A 23,929-nucleotide genomic window follows, 5' to 3' on the forward strand; every position below is an offset into this window, starting at 1 on the left:
GTTTCCGGGAAGAGGAACACTGTAGGAGTCAGGATCAGGGAGGGCAAGTCAGAGTGCCCTGGATTCTGCAAGAGGACTACAAAGAGACTACAGGCAGAAGGCTAGAATGTGCTTCATTTTGGGATCCTGAGCAAATGTTGAATCCAGGTCACCCAGTTGACAGTATCTCCCTAATACCTGCTCAGCCTGGCTCTGTCAGGCTTGAGACAGATGAATTTTTTCTTCTTTCCAAGTCTCAATGTTCTCATTTGTTAAATGGGGGTAGCTGGCATGTATTGAGGCTTATCGTGAGCTGAACCTGGATTATGCCTCTTTACGTGTCTTATTGAATCCTCACAACCAACCGCCCTCAGAGGCAGATGAGGGAACAGGCTCAGAGAGGTGAAGTAACCTGCCCAAGCTCACACAGCAGGTCAGTAGCAGAGAAGAGGTCTGTCTGTAGGCCATGCCCTTAGAATATAGAATAGAATAGAAAGTTGCTCAGTCATGTCCAACTCTTTGCAATCCCATGGTTTATACAGTCCATGGAATTCTCCAGGTCAGAATACTGGAGTGGGTAGCCTTTCCCTTCTCTAGGGGATCTTCCCAACCCAGGGATCAAACACAAGTCTCTTGCATTGCAAGCAGATTCTTTACCAGCTCAGCCACAAGGGAAGCCCACCGCTGTCATCTCACAGCAGATAAACCTTTCCTCCCCCCACCCCTTGCAGGGAGGGACCCCATGGACCATAGCCCACCAGGTTTCTGTGTCTGTGAAGTTTTTTCCAGGCAAGAATACTGGAGTGGGTTACCATGCCTTCCTCCGGGGGATCTTCCCAACCCAGGGATTGAACCTGCATCTCCTACGTCTCCTGGCTTGTAAACCAGTTCTTTACCGCTGAGCCATCTGGGAAGCCCTTGTTTTTCAGATGTTGGTATCTAATTCAAAATTTAAAAAAATACCATGTATAACAAGAGAGACAGAAAGACAGATTGACAGAGACAAAGTTAAGGAACAACAAAAACAAACAAACCCAGGAAACAACAAAAGAATCTCAAAAACTTGTCTTCAGACCACTTTGTGACTTCTGACCTGCCCCATCCTACTTCCTTGGTCTGCAGAGCAACCCCGTTTTAGCGATGGGAGAGGGGAGGTTCACAGGGTGGGGGGGCTTACCCAACTGATGAGAGGCCATGGTGGAGTGGTGGCCAAAAGTCGACCTTTGACTTCTAAGTGCTTCCCATCACACTCTCCCTCCCAGCCTCCTCCCCAGGACCTGGCATGAGTGGGCCATTTTCAAGGCCAGCTTCTGGATCCTAAAGAGAGAGGACAATCATTATAGTCTGATGCTGAAGACCAAGGTCACCATGACACATCTCAAATGCTCGGTGACTGTCCCCAGGTTCCAACAGAGCCATTTCTAAAGGGCGTGTCTACCAGAGTCATTTCTAAATTGATGGGGACTGTAACCTTGTGGAACTCTGGGGGCAATGAGACATTGTCAGAATCCATTCTACTGATCAACTCATTTATCCAATTGTGAGCTCAGAGGAGGACGACTCATTTCTCTGGGCCCAGCTTGTCAGCTTGATACACCAACATTTACTGAGGACCTACAATGTGCCAGGAACTAGACTAGGAGGGTGGAGGTGTGGTTTGCAGACACAATCTTACTTAACTTGCCCAGAATATGTGTGAGATTGGTAGTATTGACTCGATTTTACGGCCAAAGAGACTGAGGCTCAGAGAGGTTAGGTAAGGGTCCAAGGTCAAATCCAGACCTGCTTGACTCCAAGTCCAGGCTCTCTCCATCTCAGCCAGGCATTTAGCTACCTGGAAGTGATGGAGAGGCTTCCTTCTTTGCTGAGGTCTGTCTGAGGGCTCCAGTGGGGGCTGGGTAGTCAGGAGAGGCTTCTTAGAGGCAGTGTCTTGAACTAAGAAGATATATTAGTTTCTCTTTGCTGTTGCAACAAATTAAGCACAAACTCAATGACTTAAAATAACATGGATTTATTATCTTAAAGTTCTGGGGATCAGAATTCTGAAATGAGCCTCATGGGGCTAGAATCAAAGTGTCAGCATTCCTTTCTGGAGGCTCAAGGGGAGAACCTGTTTCCTTGCTTCTTCCAGTTTCTAGAGGCTGCCCGCATTCCTTGACCGATGGTCCCTTTGTCGCTCCAACCTCTACTTCCATTGTCACATTTTGTGTTCCTCAGACCTTCCTGGTTCCCTCTTTTTTTAAAGTTATTTATTCATTTTTGGCTGTGGTGGCTCTTTGATGCTGTGCAGGCTTTTTTCTAGTTGTGATGACGGGAGGGGGCCCTACTCTCTAATTGTGAGGTGCAGATTTCTATTGAGGTGGCTTCTCTTGTTGCGGAGCACGGGCTCTAGGGTGTGTGGGGTTCAGGAGCTGTGGCTCACGAGCTTAGTTGCTTTAAGGCACATGGAATCTTCCCGGACCAGGGGTGGAACCCGCGTCTCCTGCATTGGCAGGCAGACTCTTTATGACTGAGCCGCCAGTCATAAAGCCTTCCCTCCCTCTTATAAGGACCTTTTTGATTATAGTGGACTCATCCAATTAATCCAGGATAATGTCACCATCTCAAGATCATAATCATGTCTACATTCCAAACTGCCACTGTAGGGGGCAGAGGTTCGATCCCTGGTCAGGGAATTAAGAGCCGACATGTTGCACGGTGCAGCCCAAGGGTGGAGGAATATCACGTCTGCAAAGTCCCTTTTGCCATGTAAGGTAACATCTTCACAAGTTCTGGAGATTAGGATGTGAATGCCTTTGTGGCCATTATTCAGCTGACCCTGGAAGAGGACAGCACTCCAAGGGTCGGGGCCATGCTGAAGGCATGGGGATGGTGAAGTGTTCAGCAAGTAGCCGGTGCTGAGGATGGAGGTGGGCAGAGTTGCTTAGGATCTGCTGGTCAAGGATGAGGGTCCCGAATGAAGACTGATAAACTGCATCTTCTAGAAGAGTGCTTCTCACTCTTGAACGTGCATTCAGGTCAGCTGGGAAGCTGGTTAAAATATAGCACTTGGTCTGCTTTGTGTAGAGAGGCTCTGTGTGTGCATGCGTGTGTGCTAAGTTGCTTCAGTCCTATCCAACTCTTTGCGACCCTATGGACTGTAGCCTGCCAGGCTCCTCTCCATGGGATTCTCCAGGCAAAAATACTGGAGTAGGTTGCCTTGCCCTCCTCCAGGGGATCATCCCAACCCAGGGATTAAACCTACATCTCTTACATCTCCTGCGTTGGCAGGTGGGTTCTTTACCACTAGCGCCACCTGGGAAGTCCAGAGAAGCTCTAGAAAAGGACAGTTCTGGAAAAGATGGTGACTGACACAGGAAACAGCCTCAGCCAGGTCCCGCGTTTCCAGAGCAGCACCCAGTTTGGCGTTTGAATGGCATTCCGTTCCCAGCTGCCCTGTTACCGCGTGTTTTTGCGTGTCCTGCAGGAGCAGCCACCTGGGGTCTCCACCATGCATGTCTGCTTGTGTGCACATGTTCAGCTGCTCAGTCATGTCTGACTCTTTGTGACCCCATGGACTGTAGCTCTTCTGTCCGTGGGATTTTCCAAGTGAAAATACCTGGAGTGGGTTGTCATGCCCTCCTCCATGGGATCTTCCCAATCCAGGGATCGAAACTTCATCTCTTGTCGCTCCTGCCTTGGCAGGTGGGTTCTTTACCACTGAGCCACCTGGGAAGTCCCCTGCCATGATCTAAAAGGTTCTGTCTGACTTATGAAAAGAAGATTCCCAGTGTCACGCCCTCCAGCAACTCACCAGCCCTCTTAGGCCTTCATGGACAGGATGTGGGGCTGGGGTAGACAAGAGGACTGTTGGAAATAGCTTTTGGATCCATGCGTTTGACTCAGATAAATCAATCTGGGCATATTTTTAGAGCTGAATGCCTTTCCTTTGAAGCTAATTTCCTTTGAAACTCAGCACCTTCATGGTGGAATGTCACGGTGTTGCTAGAACCCTGGAATCCGTGGGGGAGCTGGATAACTGAGAGTTTGATGTATATTTCACTCCTACATGTGTTTATCAGGGAGGACCATACAGGGTCTCAAAATGTTGCATAACTGGAGTGACAGGGATAGACATGACCTTAGACGTCATTGTCTGGGGGCTGTAAACTCGAATGGTCATGAGTGCTTGGAAGGAGCCATGAAGGGATGAAGGGGGCTGGCCGGGGTCTGTGCTGACCCAGGAATACATGCCCTGTTGGAAGGGGGCCACCCCACCTCAGCCCCACAGTCATATGGGGGTGTGGGTCCTGCATTCTTGCATCCACCCGTTTTGCAAACAAATCCGGAAATCTGGATTTTTTTATGTGAAGTCTCCTATTTTTAAATGTTGATAATGAATTCAGATATTTTTAAAATACTGTGTGGGCCAAACAAGACAATTTTGTGGGCTGGCTTCGGCCTGTTGGCAGCTTGTTTGAGAAGCCACTTGTTGTACTGAGGAGGGAAACTGAGGCCCCTGGAGACACCAGGACCTCCCAGAAGTCCCATAGCATCGGGGCTGGGACTCAGGGCTGCAGACGTGTGGTGCAGCCACCATTTCCAAGGCAGCCTCTTTCCTCTAAAATCTCAATCCCTGTGCCTCTGATAGCGTCCCCTCACTCCCCAAAGATGCAACCTCATGTAGCGTGGCAGGTGGAAGACCTGCCCATGCTCCAGTCCCCAGCCCCCAGCCTGTTTTGTGACACGCACACATCCTGACTCTTTTCTGGGCTAACCTCTCATTTGCAGATGGAGAGCTGGGGGCTTGGTGACCCTCAAAGCCCCTCACTACAGTTCTTCAAGGCCTCTGGCTTTCTCCTCCCAGCCCCCCTGCATCCCTGCCTCTAAGCTTCCAATATTGACATTTCACAAACAGCAGCTGTCACCGAGCCATTTCTAGCCTCAGAGGTCTCGAACCGCGTCATTTACATGATTTAACCTGCTGGGTTTCAGGGGGTGTGTCACCGAGCCCACAGCCAGCGGCCACTGCACCACAACTTTTGACATATTAAACTGATGGATTTGGCGAGGAAAAATGTTTTCTCTTAAAATGCCATTGTGTCTTGGGATTTCATATGATTTTGCCATAGTCCCCCTCTGCCCTCCTCGCCTTCCCCACGAGGGTTTTATTTGTCCCATGGCTGAGATGCACTCGTTCCAGGCTGCCTTCTCCTTGGCTCTACCCATGAGAATAACAATGATGACAACAATAATAGCAACAGCGAATGCACGTAACTCTTGCTATGTGCCGGGCACTGCCCTGAGCTCTTCACTCATCGATTGAATCGCTTTATCTTCACAACCATCCATAAGTGCGTTCTGGATCTATCCCCAATTCAAGCGAGAAAACAGATACAAACAGATACCGTGGATGACGACACGGTCTCCCGGCTGATAACTGGCAGAGCAAGTGTCAACCTCGGTGGCCTGGCCCACGTCTGGCTCTTCACCCCTGTGCCTCCCTGCCTCTTGTAATTATCGTAATTGCCAATAATTATACTAATTAGGAAGTAATAGTAACACTTAGCTCTTGTGAACACTTTCCAAGTGTCAGGCTTGTGTGACTTCAAGATATTGTCTCATTGAACGCTGACGACAAGTCTATTATGGCCATTTTTCAGTGGAGGAAACAGAGGGCAAAGAGGTAAGGCCCCCCCAGCCAGGGTCACCCATCCAAGACACAGTTCCCACCTGTGATTTCCCCTCCATTAAAGGGCTGGCCCTGGAAACTGTCTTAGCAAGGGAGGGATTCCTGGGCGAAAGGAAAATCGTTCTTCCAAACCCATCAATTCCATCAGTGGAGGGTCAGAGTTGGCGTCACGCAGATGTTTTTTAAAAAGGCACATAGTACAGCTAAGAGGATTAGCTGTCACCTTGTGGGCCCCACACCTGATGAGAAATCATTTCATTGCTCCTGCCCCGGGAGGTCACCAGTTCTCAGCTGTGAATCGAGCCATTAGCGGCAAGTTTCAGAGACTAGAAACAATCATCTCTGTGATTATTGAGCCTTTCTGGGCATCACCAAGGCTCCCTGGCTCATCCTGCCCAGAGGCTCCCAGCCCACTGTCCTTCCCGGCTTCCCTTATTCACACGTACGTATGGTGCGTTCCGTAGCACTAATAACGGTGGGCATTGATTTTAGACCAGACACTATGTGATGACTCCCAATGGTTTCATTATTCCCCTTCTACCTTCTCTTTGTTTGCCAGGTGCCAATGCCTACGGTCTAGCATTGACTCAGTTTCCCCCTCCCAAAGTTGACTTGCTTTTTTCTCGGTCCGTTTGAAAGGCAACTGCAGATCAGTGACGTTTGTACTTGAATATTCATCAGCATCACCTGGGGAGCCCATTAAGACACAGATTCCACTCTCTGAGTTTCCAGATCCAGGAAGGCCCAAGAATTTGCATCGCAGGTTCCCAAGCGTTGTTGCTGCTGCTGCTGGTCAGGAGTCCAGTCTGAGATCACTGGCTTAGATCACTCCTCTAATTGGATCCCTTGCCATAAAAAATGATGTGCTGGGGAGCTCTTTGCAGGAAACAGAATCCCCCACATGGTTCAAATGAAGGCTCTTGGATGAAAGAACTCATAGAGGCATGGGAAGGGTTGAGAGAATCTGAGGCACCCAAAGGCTGACAAGAGAGTGGAGCTGTTACCAGCCTTGGGCAGGAAGGAGAAAAGGGCAGAGCGGTGTTCTGGTGCCTGTAAGAATAGTAGCTGTGACAGCGGAGCTATAGTCGTGGGCAGAAGAATGAAGTCACTGCCAGAAAAGTGGACAGAGACTGAGAGGGAGCAGGGCAGAACATGCTGACCTCTCTGCGCCCATGGTCCAGTTTCCAGCTAGTGCCCCCATTGCTGACTCAGAGAGCCAGGGAGCCTGGGGATGCTGTTCTAAGGAGTCAGTCCCCTGGGGCACAGAGCAGAGCAGAGAGGGGTGGAGAGCAGTGGCCTGTGAGGGAGGAGAGGATGGGGGAGATGGACAGTTCCCAGCACAGAAGGAAACTGTCAAAATGTTCTTCAGGTCTGCCTTGTCGTTCAGCCATTCAGTCGTGTCCGACTCTGCGACCCCATGGACTGCCGCACTCCAGGTTTCCCTGTCCATCACCAACTCCCGGAGCTTGCTCAAACTCATGTTCCTCGAGTCGGTGATGCCATCCAAATATCTCATCCTCTGTCACCCTCTTCTCCTCCTGCCTTCAATATTTCCCAGCATCAGGGTCTTTCCCAGTGAGTCGACTCTTTGCATCAGGTGGCCAAATTATTGGAGCTTCAACTTCAGCCTCAAGTCTGCCTAGGAACTGCTGAAGATCTGAGCATTGTTTCAAACAAAGTGTTAGGAAGGTATTAAGAACATATTGGCAACAAACAGAGACGCTTGGTGGAGCTGATGAAATTTTTAAAATAATGGAAAAATGAATAGTGTTTTCACTTAGATGCAGACAATTTAATACTGTGCTTCTTCACACTTAACTCCACCTTTCCTCTGGTGGTATTACTGAGTCCAAGCTTGTACATGCACAGAAAGCCAGTAAATCGTGTTGTTGGGGCAAGGAATAATGACTTGATTCAGAAGGCTAGCAGACTGAGCGAATGGTGGACTAGTGTCCCAAAGAACCATCTTGCCCGATTTAGAATGAGGGGAGGGGTTGTGGTTAGTGTTGCAAACTTCTTGGTGTAGGAATTCTTTGTTCTTTCAGCTGTCCACCTAGTTCAGGACATAATATTTGTGTAAACCTCCAATGAGACAAATGTTATTCTCTGTTCTGCCACTTTAAAAAAAATCTCTATATGAATGGGAAAGTGTCACACTTTTAAAGGTCAGAACCTTGAGAATGGGCCATCCTGTATATTTCAGGCTACAGGCAACATTCTTAACTTGTAGCAAAAGCAACAGAATACAATTAAGACTTGAAGCAGCCAAATAAGTAAGTAAGTAAATAAACTGTTGTTGCTGTTCAGTCGCTAAGCTGACTCTTCGCGACCCCATGGACTGAAACACGCTAGGCTTCCCTGTCTTTCACTACCTCTTGGAATTTGTTCAAACTCATGTTCATTGAGTCGGTGATGCCATCCAACCATCTCGTCCTCTGTTGTCCCCTTCTCCTCCTGCCTTCTATCTTTCCCAGCATCAGGGTCTTTTCCAACGAGTCAGTTCTAAAGAGTCAGGTGGCCAAAGTACTGGAGCTTCAGCTTCAGCATCAATCTTTCCAATGAATATTCAGGACTTATTTCCTTAAGGACGGACTGGTTTGATCTCCTTGCTGTCCAAGGAACTCTCAAGAGTTTTCTCCAGCACCACAATTCAAACATCAATTCTTTGGTGCTCAGTTTTCTTTATGGTACAACTCTCATATCTGTACATGACTACTGAAAAAACCATAGCTTTGACTATATGGACCTTTATCAGCAAAGTGATGTCTCTGCTTTTAATATGCTGTCTAGGTTGGTAATAAATTTTCTTCCAAAATGCAAGTGTCTTTTAATTTCATGATTGCAGTCACCGTCCACAGTGATTTTGAAGCCCAAGAAAACAAAATCTGTCACTGCTTCCACTTTTTCCCCATCTATTTGCCATGAAGTGATGGGACCGGATGCCATGATCTTAGTTTTTTTGAATGTTGAGTTTTACTTGCTTTTTCACTCTTCTCTTTCACCTTCATCCAGCAGTTCTTTAGTTCTTCTTCACTTTCTACCATTAGAGTGGTATCATCTGCATGTCTGAGGTTATTGATATTTCTCCCAGCAATCTTGATTCCAGCTTGTGAGTCATTCAGCCTGGCATTTCACATAATTTATTCTGCTGCTGCTGCTGCTGCTAAGCCGCTTCAGCCGTGTCCAACTCTGTGCGACCCCATAGATGGGAGCCCACCAGGCTCCCTCGTCCCTAGGATTCTCCAGGCAAGAACACTGCTGTGGGTTGCCATTTCCTTCTCCAATGCATGAAAAGGAAAAGTGAAAGTGAAGTCGCTCAGTTGTGTCCAACTCTTCACGACCCCATGGACTGCAGCCTATCAGGGTCCTCCATCCATGGGATTTTCCAGGTGAGAGCACTGGAGTGGGTTGCCATTGCATATAAGTTAAATAAGCAAGGTGACAATATACAGCCTTGTTGTACTCCTTTCCCAATTTTGAACCAGTGTTTTGTTCTAACTGTTGCTTCTTGTCCTGCATACAGGTTTCTCAGGAGACAGATAAGGTGGTCTGATATTCCCATCTCTTTAAGAATTTTCCACAGTTTGTTGTGATCCACACAATCAAAGGCTTTAGTGTAGTCAATGAAGCAGAAGTAGATGTTTTTCTGGAATTCTCTTGCTTTCTCTATGATCCGACAGATGTTGGCAATTTGATCTCTGTTTCCTCTGCCTTTTCTAAATCTAGCTTGTACATCTGGAAGTTCTCAGTTCGCATACTGTTGAAGGGTAGCTTGAAGGGTTTTGAGCATAACATCACTAGCATCAGAGATGAGCACAATTGTGCAGTAGTTTGAACATTCTTTTTTGGATAATTCCCAGACGGCTCAGGTGGTAAAGAACCTGCCTACCAATGCAGGAGACATGAGATGTGCATTCGATCCCTAGGTCAGGAAGATCCCCTGGAGGAGGAAATGACAACCCACTCCAGTATTCTTGCCTGGGAAAACCCATGGACAGAGGAGCCTGATGGGCTACAGTCCACGATGTTGCAAACAGTCAGACATGACTGAGGCGACTTGCCACATTGAACATGGCATTGTCTTTCTTTGGGATTGGAATGAAAACTGACAGACATTTAAAAATATAAAGTTACTTTAAAAACAATTTTTAAAAAGTAAACGAAACAGATCCAACATGGAGTCAGCTTTTTCCCTCCCTATTACAACAGGAAACACAGATTTGAAGATCCCACCCGACCTGGTGGGTACCGAGTGTTACCCACCCTCTGGGGACTTATTCATTAACTCACATTAGGCAGCGGTTGAGGGCTGCTCCTGGGGTGGAGGGCAGGGTGGTGTCCGTCTCCCAGCAGGTGGGGCATGGGCTCTGATGACCAGGCAAACCCTGGGGCAGAGAGGTGCTGGCAGGTGGCAGGTGCACTGAAAGGTCAGGGGCAGGAGTGGGTGGGTCATCCACAGTACGGCTGCATCTTCGAAGCTCCCTCACCACCGTCTGCTTGAGTCTCGATGTTCCTGTGGATTTACTTCCCCCCATTTTCTCTTTTGCTCTGCATGCTTTCTGGGGGGCATCCATCTCTTTAACGATCATGGCAAACACTCAGTGCCCTGTCTTGCCGATGTCCCCACTTCCCTGTCTGGGCTCTAGCTGCCTCGTGCACACCCTCACCAGAGGTCCTGCAGCAGCGGAAGATTCTGCGCCTGTAGGCCTCAACTCGCACGTTCCTGTCTTAGCATTGTCCCGTTCTCACTGCAGAGCAATGACCGACCGCTCAGATGCCTGGGCTAGAAACGTGGCCCCACCCTGGACAGCTCCTTCTCTTTGGCCATCGCATCCGTGGGTCAGCAGACCACTGAGCCCACCCCGCTGGAGTTATCAAGCTCCCTACTTGTCCTCACCATTGTCTCCTGTTGTTGTCATGGCCTGGACCACCAGCACCTCTTCATGGGTGCGTGTGTGCTGAGTCACTTCAGTCATTGCTGACTCTGCGCGACCCTATGGACTGTAGCCCACCAGGCTGCTCTGTCCATGGGATTCTCCAGGCAAGAATCCTGGAGTGGGTTGCCATGCCCTCCTCCAGGGCATCTTCCCAACCCAGGGATTGAGCCCGAGGTCCTATGTCTCCGGTATTGGCAGGTGGATTCTTTACCACTAGTGCCATTCTTCATGGAGCATGGCTAAAGCCTCCAGCGGATCTGCGAGTCAGGTCCCCTTCCAGAGTGAGCCTCCTGGAAGGTCTTTTCCTTGCTAAGGCCTTTAGGACAACACGTGCCTCTGAGTCATGGGTCAAGCCCATCTTTTTCAGCCTGGTTCCCAGTGTTACCAACCAGGGTTCAAAATTGATAAGAGGCCAGACAGGCAATTCAGGCCAGGCTTTATTGGGGGTGAGAACAAGCAACAGTTTCTCTTGCTCACTCATCCGGCAGGGTGGAGGGGAGAGGACAAGCTATTCCCCTATACGGGGTGACAGTAGGGGAGAATCCAGGGATCTGGCCAGAGGGGTGGCTTGCCCACCCCTTTGATGGTGTTGTGTGTAGGGGTCATGAGCAGTACCTGCTTTTGCTCCCAGCTGTTTAGCGGTGGCAGTTGTTTTCTTAAAGAGTAGTTTTTACTCTGTATTTTACTTAGATAGTTTTTGGCTGTGCTGGGTCTTCCTCGCTGCACACGGGCCTTCTTCAGTTGTGACAAGCGAGGGCTACTCTTTAGTTGTTGGTGCAAAGGCTTCTCACTGCAGTGGCTTCTCTTGTTGCGGAGCGTGGGCTCCAGAGAGCCAGCTCAGTAGCTTAGTCGCTCTGAGGCATGTGGGATCTTTCCAGACCAGGGATGGAACCCTTGTCCCCTGCATTTACAGGCAGATACTTTACTGAGCCACCAGTGAAGCCCCAGGTTTTTGGTCTTTTAGTATCTTATTGTCCATAATTTGCCCCAATTGCGCAGGCACACAGTTATTTTTAGTCCCTTATAGTTTCTCTGTGTTTTTGTTGCTTGGAGAGAGTTTTGTCTAGGTGTGAGCATTGCAACAAAGGGTTCCAGGTCCCAGCCTGTCTTCCCAGCATCCTTAAGATGCATCTACTTTTCCCTGTGACCTCCTTCCCTACCACACCTCGTGGCCAGCTGTGCTCAGGATCATTGAGAATGCCCTCCCCCCACCACAGTCCCACTCTGTGGCCCTCTTCCTGCAGGAATTCTGGCTCAGGAATTCTTAGGGATGCTGGAGTAGATGAGAGCTGTGGCCAGGGAACCCAACTCCCCCCATATGACTTCAAAGTGGCCAGTCTCTCCTGCTAATTGATAACCTCCCTGCCCATGATGGTTTCTGGAGTCAGAGGGGCCTGAGTTTGAACCTAGACTGACTGTATCACTTACTACCCAGCTGTGTAGACCAGTGGCTTAATCCTTCGGAACCTCAGTTTGCTCACCTATAAAATGGGTACTGCCTTGCTAAACTGTCAGGAAGACTGAGGGAGATCATGCATGGGAATACTGGTGTCTGGGGCCAGAGTCCTGGAAGCAGATCCTGGGATGAGGATCCATGTGCAAGTCATTTATAAAGAAAGGTCCCAGGGAAGGGCTTCCCAGGTGGCACTAGTGGTAAAGAACCTACCTACCAGTTCAGGAGACCTAAGAGATGTGGGTTCGATCCCTGGGTCAGGAAGATCCCCTGGAGGAGGGCATGGCAGCCCATTCCAGTGTTCTTGTCTGGAGAGTCCCCTGGACAGAGGAGCCTGGCAGGCTACAGTCCATGGGGGTTGCAAAGAGTGGGACACGACTGAAGCGACTTAGCACGCATGCGCACCCCAGAGGCGCGTGGTAATGGAACTGGAGAGAACAGAACGGGGAAGGGAGGGAGGCAAGCGAGGGGTTGATGTCAGGCCAGGGCCCAGGAAGGGCAGCTTCCGCTTTGGCCCGGAGGGAATTTTGCAATGTGTGTCAGGTCCCAAAATTACCTCTGCCAGAGCCACGGGGCGGGACCACCCAGATCAGCCTCTGGCTGATGACATTGCAGAGAGGAAAAATGTAAGTTTCCAGGTGCTTTCTGAATGAAGATGGGCAAAATGAAGTCCAAAGACTTTCTGAAGACAGTCCTCCAAAGACAGAAACGCTGAAAAGACGTGCAAGGACATTGGGTGGAGCATTAACACCATTCAGTGTGATTTGGCACCGGAAAGGTGCCTAAAAACCCCTGGCCCTTAGTGCGACATTGCTGCTACTATTAGCATAACCGCAGCAATGATCCTGCTTCTTACTATAGTTACTAATTCCCTTGCCTTGGGTGGGCTGAAAATTTCAGACAGATGCTCTGAGCCCAGTGGGTAGACAGGAAAATAAATCTGGCAGTAAGAAGCAGCATAACCCCAGCCACGCAGCTGAGATTCCAGCGCCTGTTTCTCCGAGGTTAACTCACTCCTGGAGCATCTCACTGCTCCATGCCCATGCCATCTCCCATCCCATCTGAAAGAGCAGAGTTGGGCCCTGCTGCGAGGGGCAGGTGGTGGGGTGCGGGCTTGGCCCCAGGCCCACGTGGGCAGGAGGAGAGCATCCACTGGGAGAATGGGGGCGATGTGGGGGAGTCGGCTGAGTCAGTGAGCCTCACCGTGGTGAGGGGCGGCCTCCGCCCACCAGCAGTGCAACAGCAGCTGGAGGTAAAGGCTTCTGGGAGCGAGACCAGGCCTCCCTGCAGGCATCTGCCCCCCTGCAGGGCCTGGCTCACCCTGCACCTCCTGCCTTCCTCCCCGCTGCCTGGTGGGCCCTGGGCCAGCAAAGGGCTTTGGAGGCTGCAAGTGTTTGGTGCCAGGGGGTGTTTTAACAACATCCAGGCTGCCAAGAGCACATTATTCTCTTACAGAAATCCAAGGGATTGCCCAAGAGAGGTGATATTTTTGTAGCACAAAAAGAGAAAGAGAAAAGTTCTTCAAAGCTCTGAGAGGCCCATTGCGTCAGGAATGATAGTGGATGTTTGAGAATCTGGGTCCTTCATCAGCCCATAGATAGGGGATCCGAAATCGCTATTTGTTTGCTTCCTTCACTGGATGGTGTGTATCGGGTGTCCCTAGGACATTAACGTGGAGGGAATAGCTTGGGCAAAGGCAGAGAGGTAGGGAAGGACGGGTCTAACAGCTTGTGAGAAAAGAAAAGCTGAAGATCAGGACTGTTGATTGTAGGAAATCATACCTCTAACCAACTTAGGCAAAGAGAAAGAATTCTTGGTTCCTCTGATTGAAAGAACAAATGACTGGCAGCTTCAGGCATGTCTAGATCTAGGGGCTCAAACATTGTCATAGGACATGATCTTCCTTTGTCTCTCGGTGCTGCCTTTCTTGGCCTTGGCTCTGCCCTCAGGAAGGCCCTTGCTACTCAATGCAGCCACTTCCATCTTTCCCAATCTCAAACTGAGTGGAAAAAAAGGAATTTTCTTTCCTAGTAGTTCCAGCAAAAGTCCTGTGTCTGACTCATTGAGCTGACTTGGGTCATATTCTGTCTCCTGCTGGCCAGGTCTGGTCCATAGTTCCTTCTTAAAACCTATGGTTAGTGTGGCTTGGAAGGTAAGTGACTTCTAGGAAAAAAATGGAGTGGGGTACAGGGTAAATAAAAATGTATGTGTCCCTTGAGGGCAACCATGATGTGTGTAAGAGCTGGGATGTTTATAGCTGCAGGCAGCAGAGACCACCACAGCTTAGCTACAGGGAAGCCCCGGGGGGTTGGTGGTTGGTGGTCGGGGTATCCCAATGAGCTTCCCTGGTGGCTCAATGGTAAAGAATCTGCCTACAATGCAGGAGACAGGGATTCAGTCCCTGGGTTGGGAAGATCCCCTGGAGAAGGAAATGGCAACCCACTCCAGCATTCTTGCCTGGGAAATCCCATGGACAGAGGAGCCTGGCGGGCTATAGTCCATGGGGTCGCAAAGAGTCAGACATGACTTAGCGACTAAACAACAACAACAACGATGAGATCATCTTTCCATCTTTCTGCTCAGCAACTAGTGTCAGCCCTGAGATGGCTCTCAGTGGCAGTCACTTTACAGATGAGAAGAGAAAGAGAGCCTCTTATCCAGTCACAGGATGGAAGTTCTTGCCTCCAAACTGAATGGACCCACTTATGGTCCACATGCCTGCCTGGACCAGTAACCGTCACCTCAAGAGTGCCATGATCTGATGGACTTCAGCTAGGGTTCCTGAGCCAGTCCTGGTGAGGAGGATGGCTGGCCAGGATCTCCTAATCCAATTAGGACCCACCCTAGATCCGATGGTCTTCTCTAAAACAACTTGATCCCCCAACCCAAGGGCGTGGGGGTGGAGTGAGCACAGGGGAGTCGGCCCTGTGGGTCCTCATCTCACGACCTCCTCCTCCTCCCTGCAGGGGTCCTGTGGCTGTCGGTGGTCTCCGAGGTACTCTACATCCTCCTGCTGGTGGTTGGCTTTAGCCTCATGTGTCTCGAGCTCTTCCACTCCAGCAATGTCATCGACGGGCTCAAGCTCAATGCCTTCGCGGCTGTCTTCACGGTGCTCTCAGGTAAGGCAGAGGGCCTCGGGCAGTGGGGGAAGAACGCACCGGAACCAACCCTGCACTCAGAGCAGAGGAAAATGCAGGGGGTGGAGCCACCTTCAGGCTAAGACCTGATTGGCTCCCCCCCGTGACTGTGGACCAATCACTTCTTTTCTCTGAGCCTCAGTGTTACAATCTGTAGAGTGGGATTTGTCTGCTTCCTTATTCTCTGAATCAGCATGTGTTTACTGGTGTCTTGTGTGCCAGGTTGGGTGCTAAGAAGTACCGGGGTTAGAGTAACGAATGGAAACAGACAGTTGTGGTTCTTGGTGAAGCTTACCACATGTGGAACAGAGAGATGGTTAGCTGGAGATGTTTCCAGGAGATGAATGCCACATGGCGAGGTGATGGATGGGATGTATGCACAAGGGAGAGGAGGTGGTCGTGAGAATGGCCAGACGGTGGTGTCCTGAAGGATGTGGAAGGGGAACCTGTTGGGGGTGGTGGGCACGTTGATTATCTGCTTTAGCTTATTGCCCTTGAGACATCCTTGGGGAGATGGCCAGCAGGAAGCCAAATGAACAAACCCATCTGGAAGCTCAAGGGTGGGGGCGGGGTGAGCAGAGATCGTGGGCAAAGGTCAGGGATTTTGAGGGTTTTAGGAAGAATTGGATGGTTGGCGGCGGCAGCCCGACTCCAGGAACTGGAGACAGAAGACTCCAAGGAAAGGTCATTGGATTAGGTGGCCGGGTGCCCAGAATAGCTTCAGCAGATCCAGGTCATAAGGGGTTAAGCCAGGAGTTGGCCAGAAGGGAGTGAAAGGAGCTTGTAAACCATAACTTCAGGAGGCCTGACAGATAGAGCCGTGGCTTGGCTGTGTACGACAGCTATTCCTCAAAAGCCAAATGTAAATTGAATTTCTATAAATCTAATCCTATTCTTCATGCACTGGAAGAACTCTGTTTAATGAAACCGAAACGATGAACCTTTAGGTAAGGGAAATAATCGGCCCCTAATTGAGGTATGTATATATAACAGAAAGATCTCTCAAAGAATAGGGAGCAGAATTCAAGAAATTATAGCACAATCCATAGATCAAAACACGCGCATCGTCATTCCCAGGATGTGGGCAATCTAACCGAAACAGTAAAGGGAAGAACAGAAAATCAGAGTGAGCCTCACGGCACAATGTTGATTTTCGGCCCCCTGCTTACTCTGTTTTCAGCTATTCCAGATCGAGAGATAGTTTATTCTTTTTTTGCAGTTGTTAAATGCGTTTATTATGCCTAAAATCAGTTTTCATTCATGGTTCTTTTTCTCTTTTAATGTTTTATTCATTTATTCAACTGATGGCCTGCTGGGCTCCAAGGGAAAGTACTAGGTTTGGGGGAGTCAAAGAAAAAATGATTCCATTGTTGCCCTCCTGAAGTTTGTGATCTTGGAGAGATATGGACTCAGATACAGACTCGTTAAAAGATTGTGACTTGGTGAACTGGGTGGGGTGAGTCCTGTGGGGCGGGGTGGAGGGGGGATGGGGGTGGGGCAGGGGAAGGGGGGAACCTATGTTTGCCTGGGGGTGCGGATGGGTGGGGTGGGGAATGGGCAAGCAACCATTTGATCTGAGACTTCGGAATAAACTTTAATCGTTTGCTTGATAGACAGCTTGCGTGCATGCATGCTGGGTGGCTTCAGTCGTGTCTGACTCCGTGACTCTCTGGACTGTAGCTTGCCAGGCTCCTCTGTCCATGGGATTCTACAGGCCAGAATACCGGAGTGGGTTGCAGTGCCCTCCTCCAGGGGATCTTCCCAACCCAGGGATCGAACCTGTGTCTGTTATGTCTCCTGCATTGGCAGGTGGCAATGTGGCAAAGTACTTTACCATCCGGGAAGCCCAATGGATAGCTTGGGGAGGGCATTCTAGCTGGAGAGAACAGCATAGGAAAAAGCCTAGTGAGTTGTCATATTCTGGCAACTTCATGTAGTTCAAAATGATGGGAGTGTGGAAAGTCAGGTGAGGAGGAATGTTGAGAGATAAAGCTGGAGAGCCGGGTGAGGGTCTTGGTGCTTTGCAAAGGTCTGTAGAGTTTATCCTGCAGGCAATAGGGAGCCATTGCAGAATCCAGAGCAAAGGGTGACACAGTCAGGTTTGCATTGGAGGGTGCAGCACGTGCAGAGTGGAGCAAGAATGAAGGTGAGGAGACGGGAAAGGAGGTAAGAAAGGGTGAGCCCCCAACCCTGTGCAGTGGCCCTGGGAATGGGAGATGACCCCAGCGCCCTCCAGGGAGAAGTCAGCCGGGCTTGCAGAGTGATTAGGAGCGGTAAGCGGGAGTGGGTGACTGTGGAAAAACAGAGCCTCTAGGTCAGGGGTCCCTAGTGTGGAGTCCGCAGACTTGAGGGAGTCTATGAACCTGGATGGGGGGGGGAAGTTGCATCTTTATTTCTCTTAACTTATAACTGACATTTAGAATATCTTTTAAATATGAAGGGAGGCAACACATCACAGTCGTGGGCAGCACCTGTGACGTAGTCACCAATAGGAACCGCAGTTTTCATATCACGCTATGGTTGTGCAGATATCTTGCAATGCACTCCTTCAAAAGGGCAATGCTTCTAAGAGCTTCTGCTGAATCTTATCTAACATGGTAATGAAGGCGCATGTATATTATGATACAACACGTGTTTGAGTATTTTGCTAATTGTATTTCAATATAGCTGGTTTCTTCTGTAATCTTGTTATTTTATTTTATGCAGCTAAAAACATTATTCTGGGGATGGGGCCCTAGGTTGAGATGACCAGACCCCTTGATCTGGGCTGGCATTTGACTGGGACAGAGTAAGTAGTGGTACCATTGAGAAGGGGAAGGCGGGAGAAGAGCAGGTGGAAGAGATGATGGGTCCATTCTGAAGAGGCTGGGTGTCTAAAGGAGAGGAGACATCAGCCCACCTGTTCTACCAACATCCCAGAATCCTCCTCGCTGGAATCCATCTTGGCTGAGTGATGCCACCAGGAAGAACCTGAGCTAGAATGATTGGCCAGAGACAACTCGGAAACCAATCCCATCATAAGAAAACCTGTGACTGCGAGAGTCACATGGCAGAGCAGTTCTCCTGGGTTCCTTTACCTTGCTGCTCTCCACCCGGGCATCTCTTCCCGATAAAGTCTGCTTTGTCAGAACGTGTGTCTCCTCGGACAACTCACTTCCGACTGTTAGACAAGAGCCCACTCTCGGGCCCTGGAAGGGGTCCCCCTTCCTGCAACACCGCAAGGTATCCAGCTCCTTTCTTTGTCAGTGGCTTTATTTTTCCTTTTCTTTCTCTCCACCAGGCATCGAAGAATCCCCTCCATTATCCCAAGCATCCAGTCCTCCCCTCAACCTGCTTACTCCAGGCACATAGCAAAAGCTGGCAGCCAGCCCCAGGCAACCGTCTCCAGTTCTACATGCAGCCTCCTCGTGGGGAAGCAAGTAGGGGGCACTTGCCTCTACCTTGAAGAACTTATCAAAGTTTTCACCCCTCAAAAATACCCCAATTTCCTTTAGCAGGGAGTCCTACTGCGAAAGAAAATAATATTGTCTTGGTAATTTCAGGCAGATCAACAATGCCGGGCTCAGGGAGGTTAATTGATTTGCCCAAGGTCACACGGCTGGTCAGTTGTGGAGCTGGACTTAAACCCCACTCCTGCTGGCTTCAAAGCCCTCCGTTTGTTTCTCAGGATTGCACTGCAGGAGTGAACCCACGGGTGGGGAGGGAGAAGCCTTTTAAATCCTCAGAAAACAGTAACTGAGAAGGATGTAGCAGCCAGATCATGTGATAAGATAATGTGATAAGCAGGCGGTGGAGAGAAAGGAGTCTGTGTTCATGCCTGTGTTCAGTCGCTAAGTCGTGTCTGACTCTTTGTGATCCCAAGGACTGCAGCACGCCAGGCTTCCCCATCCTTCACTGTCTCCCGGAGTTTGCTTAAACTTATATTCATGGAGTCGGTGATGTCATCCAACCATCTCATCCTCTGTCGTCCCCTTCTTCTCCTTCCAGTCTTTCCCAGCATCTGAGTCTTTTCCAGTGAGTCAGCTCTTCGCATCAGGTGGCCAAAGTATTGGAGCTTTAACTTCAGCATCAGTCCTTCTAATGAACAGTCAAGGTTGATTTCCTTTAGGATTGACTGGTTTGATCTTCTTGCTGTGCAAGGAACTCTCAAGAGTTTTTTCCAGCACCACAGTTCAAAAGCATAAATTCTTCGGCACTCAGCCTTCCTTATGGTCCAACTGGGAGAAGATAAACCTAGGAGAAAAACAGGAGACCAAGAGGGAGCCAAACCCTGAACTGACATGGAGGAACCAGAAAGCTGGTTTTTCTAGAGTCCCTGAGAACAAGGCAGCTGGGGAAGGATGGGCAGGTGGGGGTGAGAGACTTGGAGGAGGTGGGTGGGCTTCTGGTTTGCTCCTCTGGGAGGGAAAAAGTAGGCAAGCAGGATCAGGGACAGTCCGTCGATCGAGTTCATGTGGGGAGAGGGTTGGGTTCTGATGCTGCTGAACCAGCTTGCATTGAGGGGCGCTCAGCTCAAGGTCAGTGCTTCTAGGGCAAAGGAGAAGGAGGAGGTGAGGCGGCCCCTACTGGAAGAATTATTATAAATAATTGTTCTAAAGAACCAGTGGGGGACTTCCCTGGTGGTCAAATAGTTAAGACTTTGCCTTCTAATGCAGGGGACATAGGTTTGCTCCCTAAAATCTCACATGCCGTGGGGGTAGCTAAGCTCACACACTTCAACTACTGAGCTCATGCCAAAACTAGAGAGAAGCCCCCGAGATGGAACAAAAAGCCAGTGCACGGCAGCTAAGACACGATGCAGCCAAATAAATAAATATTTAAAAAAAATGAATCAGTGGTTTAGGGTTAATTGTAATAACCAATACCAACTGAGATGCCAGGTTGCTCCAGCACTGGGCTGACCTGCCGCATGTGTTAATATCTTTATGCCTCAGTGTCCTTGTGGGAGGGCCTAACATTATGTCCATTCCACAGATGGGAAAACTGACTTGCCGGCAGTCACATAGCTAGTCAGTGGCCGAACCCAGAGCCTGCCACATAGAGTGCTTTGAGCAGGGCTGAGGACTTCAGATTGTCATTGGTTATCATTATTGTTAGCATTCTTCCTGGCTGTCCCTGAATAGACTGAGGCGTAGATGGTGGCCCCAGGGGCCGGCCCTGTTGCGGTGAGGCTGGGGTAGAGGGATCTGGACTCTATAGCAAACTGAGAAGGAGTGGTGGGGCCGGGCCAGCAGGGCTGTGTTCGGATCCTGTGTTCCGCAGGAGGGTGTTTGTACAGAGCGGGTCACCGCCTGAGGGCTGGAGGCAGGGGCTGTGATGGTTGGTTCTCTGGTTCAGAGCCTGGAGCACACCGTGCTTCTAGGTACCCACAAAGTGCTTAAATTTGGACTGCTTTTAGAATCAGAAGGAAAAATAGAATAATAATGAAGACATAAGAATGAATCCTGACTGGATAATATGTTTTATACCACTGCCATCATAAAATGTAATTTTTAATATTTATTTTATGGAGGAACAGGCCCTTGAAGGGAGAAGTGCCTGGGGCCCATGCAAGTCATAATGTGGCCTTGAACTGGGCTATGGCTTTTCTCTCTCTCAGGATGGAGCAAGCTGATTCCAAACGGGCTGGGGGCGGGGGCAGTACGGCTCCCCTGCCTGCCCGGTCCATGGTTCTTCCTTGGCCCCTGTCTCTTCCCCCGGTGGCCAGGGTTTCGTATCTTGGAGGGGATGTGAAAGCAGGCTAGAGAATGTCTCTTCCTCCCCAGTTCCTCTGAAAGATGAGGGTGGTCTCCTTAGGAAGGAAAGAAAGTCATTTGGAGAATTCCTACATCATCAGGCTAACCACGGTGGGCTTTTACTAAAACCTGAACTGGCGTGAAGAGAAACATGTGTGTTTCCAGGAAATGATGAGGCCTTGTGGAGAAGTCAGCAAGCGTCTATTTTGTTAAGTATTAAGAAAAAGAAATTTTGCGACTAAACAAAGAATGACCAAGGATGAGGTAGCTCTTTGAATCCGGGAAACTAGAATCTTATCTTTTATGTAATCTTGACATATTTGGTTTCATCATAAAGTGTATATTTCACTGCACAGTACATCACTGTTAAGCCTGTATTTAATTTTTTAACCTTCATCCATGTTTTAGAAATTATTTTGTGACATTATATACAAAACGTATATTTGAAATACAAAACATATTTGAAAATAGTTGTTTTAATTTTTTAAAATACAGAATATCTTAAATATGAAAGGGAACTGAATGGGGTATGATGGGAATGGGGATGTTTTGATGCTTTTGTGACCAAAAATATATAGAGCTAGTGGACACTTGGGCTTCCCAGGTGGCTCAGTGGTAAAGAATCTGCCTGCAGTGCAAGAGCCGCAGGAGATGTGGGTTCAATCCCTGGGTCAGGAAGATCCCCTGAAGTAGGGCTTGGCAACCCACAGTATTCTTGCCTGGAGAATCCCAGGGACAGAAGAGTCTGGCGGGCTATAGTTCATGGGGTCGAAAAGAGTCGGACACAACTGAAGGAATTGAGCACGTAACACACAGTAAACCACCATTGTATTTTAGCATGAGTTTCCTGGGACAATTATTCCACTAATTATCCCACCTCTTAGGCCTATCTTCGAAAAATCCTCTGCCTATAACTCCCTTTGTTCCTTTCTTCTGCCCTGCCCAAACTCGGTCTCTGGCTCATAGCTGAGAGAGCAAGTACTTTGGTGTATTTTTGTGTCTAAAAATGCAGAGGCTCTAAGAGAAATGAGTGTTTCCATATTATTAAAAGTTTCTTTTGCTTGCAAGTGACAAGAACCCAATCATATTAGCAGAAGGAAGAAATGCAGGTGGGAGAAGGTGATTGAACTGTATTGATTTCATGTAAATTGAAGAGTACAGGGTGAGTAGGTTTCAGGCATGGCTGCATCCAGAAGATCATGTCATCAGGAATCTAGCTGTATCTCCAGACTCTGACTTCTTTTAGCTTCAGTCTCAGTCAAGCCCATCCTTATGGAGACAGGATGGTCACAAGCGGCTCCAAGCTTAGATAAGACTCCAGAAGCAGAGAGAGCTTCTTTCCAGTACAAAACTCCAAGGGAGACTGTGATTGGACTAACAAGGTTCATAGATTTATTCCTGAACCAGTCCTCATGCCGGAGGATGAAATACTCTGGGTTAGCCAGATCTGGGTCTCTAGGCACGCCTGTGGTATGCGCTTGGCCAAGGACCAGGCAGGGCTGTTATGCAATGATGGACAAGTGGTTGCCCAAAGGCACTGGTTGATTGCAAATCCTAGTGGTTGGGAGTTGGTTGACTTGTCAAATTGGGAGATTATCAGCAGTGGAGCTGAAGAACTCTGAGCCCCAGGAATGGTATAGGTCTTCATTTGGATTCCTCCAGAGCAAACGCTATGGTGAAAATATGTATACAAGTAGTTTATTTGGGAGGTGATCCCAGGAAGTATGGTGGGACAGTGGATTTGCAAGACAAGAAGGCAGGAGGGCCAGTAAAGGGAGTGTGGGTGGGGGATGGGGGGGTGACCTCTGGCGCAGCTGGGATTCCCTCCTCTGAGAGACTGGGTAGGACAAGGGATGAGAAAACAGTGGAATTTATTCACCAGCTCCCATCCACTACTGCTCTAAGTCACTCCTGAGTCAGCACCCCACCCCTTTCTGCCCTGAATTTCTAACCTTCCCCATCTAAGAAGGAAAGTGTTTGAGGAAGGAGGTCTCCAACACTCACAGGAGCTGCCGGTCAGAGCTGCAGGTGACCTCTGGTGTTGGCCAGGGGTGTAGGGGTGAGGACAAACCAAGGCAAAGGGGAGTAGGCTGATGTTAACTTGTGCCCTGCAGTACAGATCTGATGCTATTTGCCATCAGAAACCATGGTCCCAGCAAGACTGCCCCACTATGCAGGTGCCAGCTGTTAGTTCAGGGAACCTTTGGGCCACCCTTATCTCTGACCAGCTGACTTCAAATCAGTGTTCCCAAGACCCCTTTAAGTTTGGTTTTCATTAGGACTACTCACAGAACTCAGCAGAGCACTAAGGGTTATGGCATTGTCATAAAGGATGTGAATCTGGGAAATCCCTGGTGGTTCAGTGGTTGAGAATCCACCTGCCAACGCCAGGGACATGGGTTCGATCCCTGGTTTGGGAAGATTCCACATGCTGCAGGGCAACTAAGCCTGTGTCCGGCAGCTACTGAAACCCGCTCACCCAAGAGCCCGGGCTCTGCAACAAGAGAAGCCACTGAAACGAGAAACCCTTGCACTGCAGTGAAGAGTAGCCCCCATTCATCACAACTAGAGAAATTCTGCATGCAACCATGAAGACCTAGTGCAGCCAAAAATAAAATGAATTCATTAAAAATAAAATTAAAATGCACGTATTTTTTTAAAAGACCAGCCAGGATCAGCCAAAGGAAGAGACATCGAATGAAAGGTCCAGGAGGCTCCCCAAACTTTGTCCTCTAAAACTAACCTGACTTGTGTGGTTCTCACCCCCCGCACCCAGGTGTGTGAGGAACACTGCAGCTCTTCCATTTCTGGAGAAGAACTTCACTTTGATTCTGTGCTCCCCTCTTCCTGGGCTGGTAGTGGGTTTATTGTCATATTTGAGGGGCTTCTCTGTATTGGCTGTCCTCCAATTGTCTGGACTCGTGCAGTGTCTGACAAAGTGTCTTTATCATCATCAGTTTCATCAAACGGCCCAGACCCTGATCTGAAACCCTTGGGGCTAGAAGTGTTACAGAATT

General features: G+C 49.1%; 1 protein-coding gene across 2 annotated transcripts in view; it reads left to right on the forward strand.

The window, feature by feature from the left end:
• Positions 1-23,929, forward strand: part of GSG1L (GSG1 like) — a 249,016-nt gene that overhangs the window by 145,923 nt on the left and 79,164 nt on the right. Inside the window, exon 3 of one of the 2 annotated variants that reach the window (XM_055408912.2) lies at positions 15,007-15,159. The exons of the other annotated variant lie outside the window; for it this stretch is intronic. Within the exon in view, the coding sequence (XP_055264887.1) occupies positions 15,007-15,159 (153 nt within the window). The remainder of the gene's footprint in view (positions 1-15,006; positions 15,160-23,929) is intronic. 2 annotated transcript variants of the gene reach the window in all.

This window comes from Moschus berezovskii, chromosome 27, assembly GCF_049115385.1.
Source record: "Moschus berezovskii isolate FMDL1 chromosome 27, NW_MosBer_1.0, whole genome shotgun sequence".
Lineage (NCBI taxonomy): Eukaryota > Metazoa > Chordata > Mammalia > Artiodactyla > Moschidae > Moschus > Moschus berezovskii.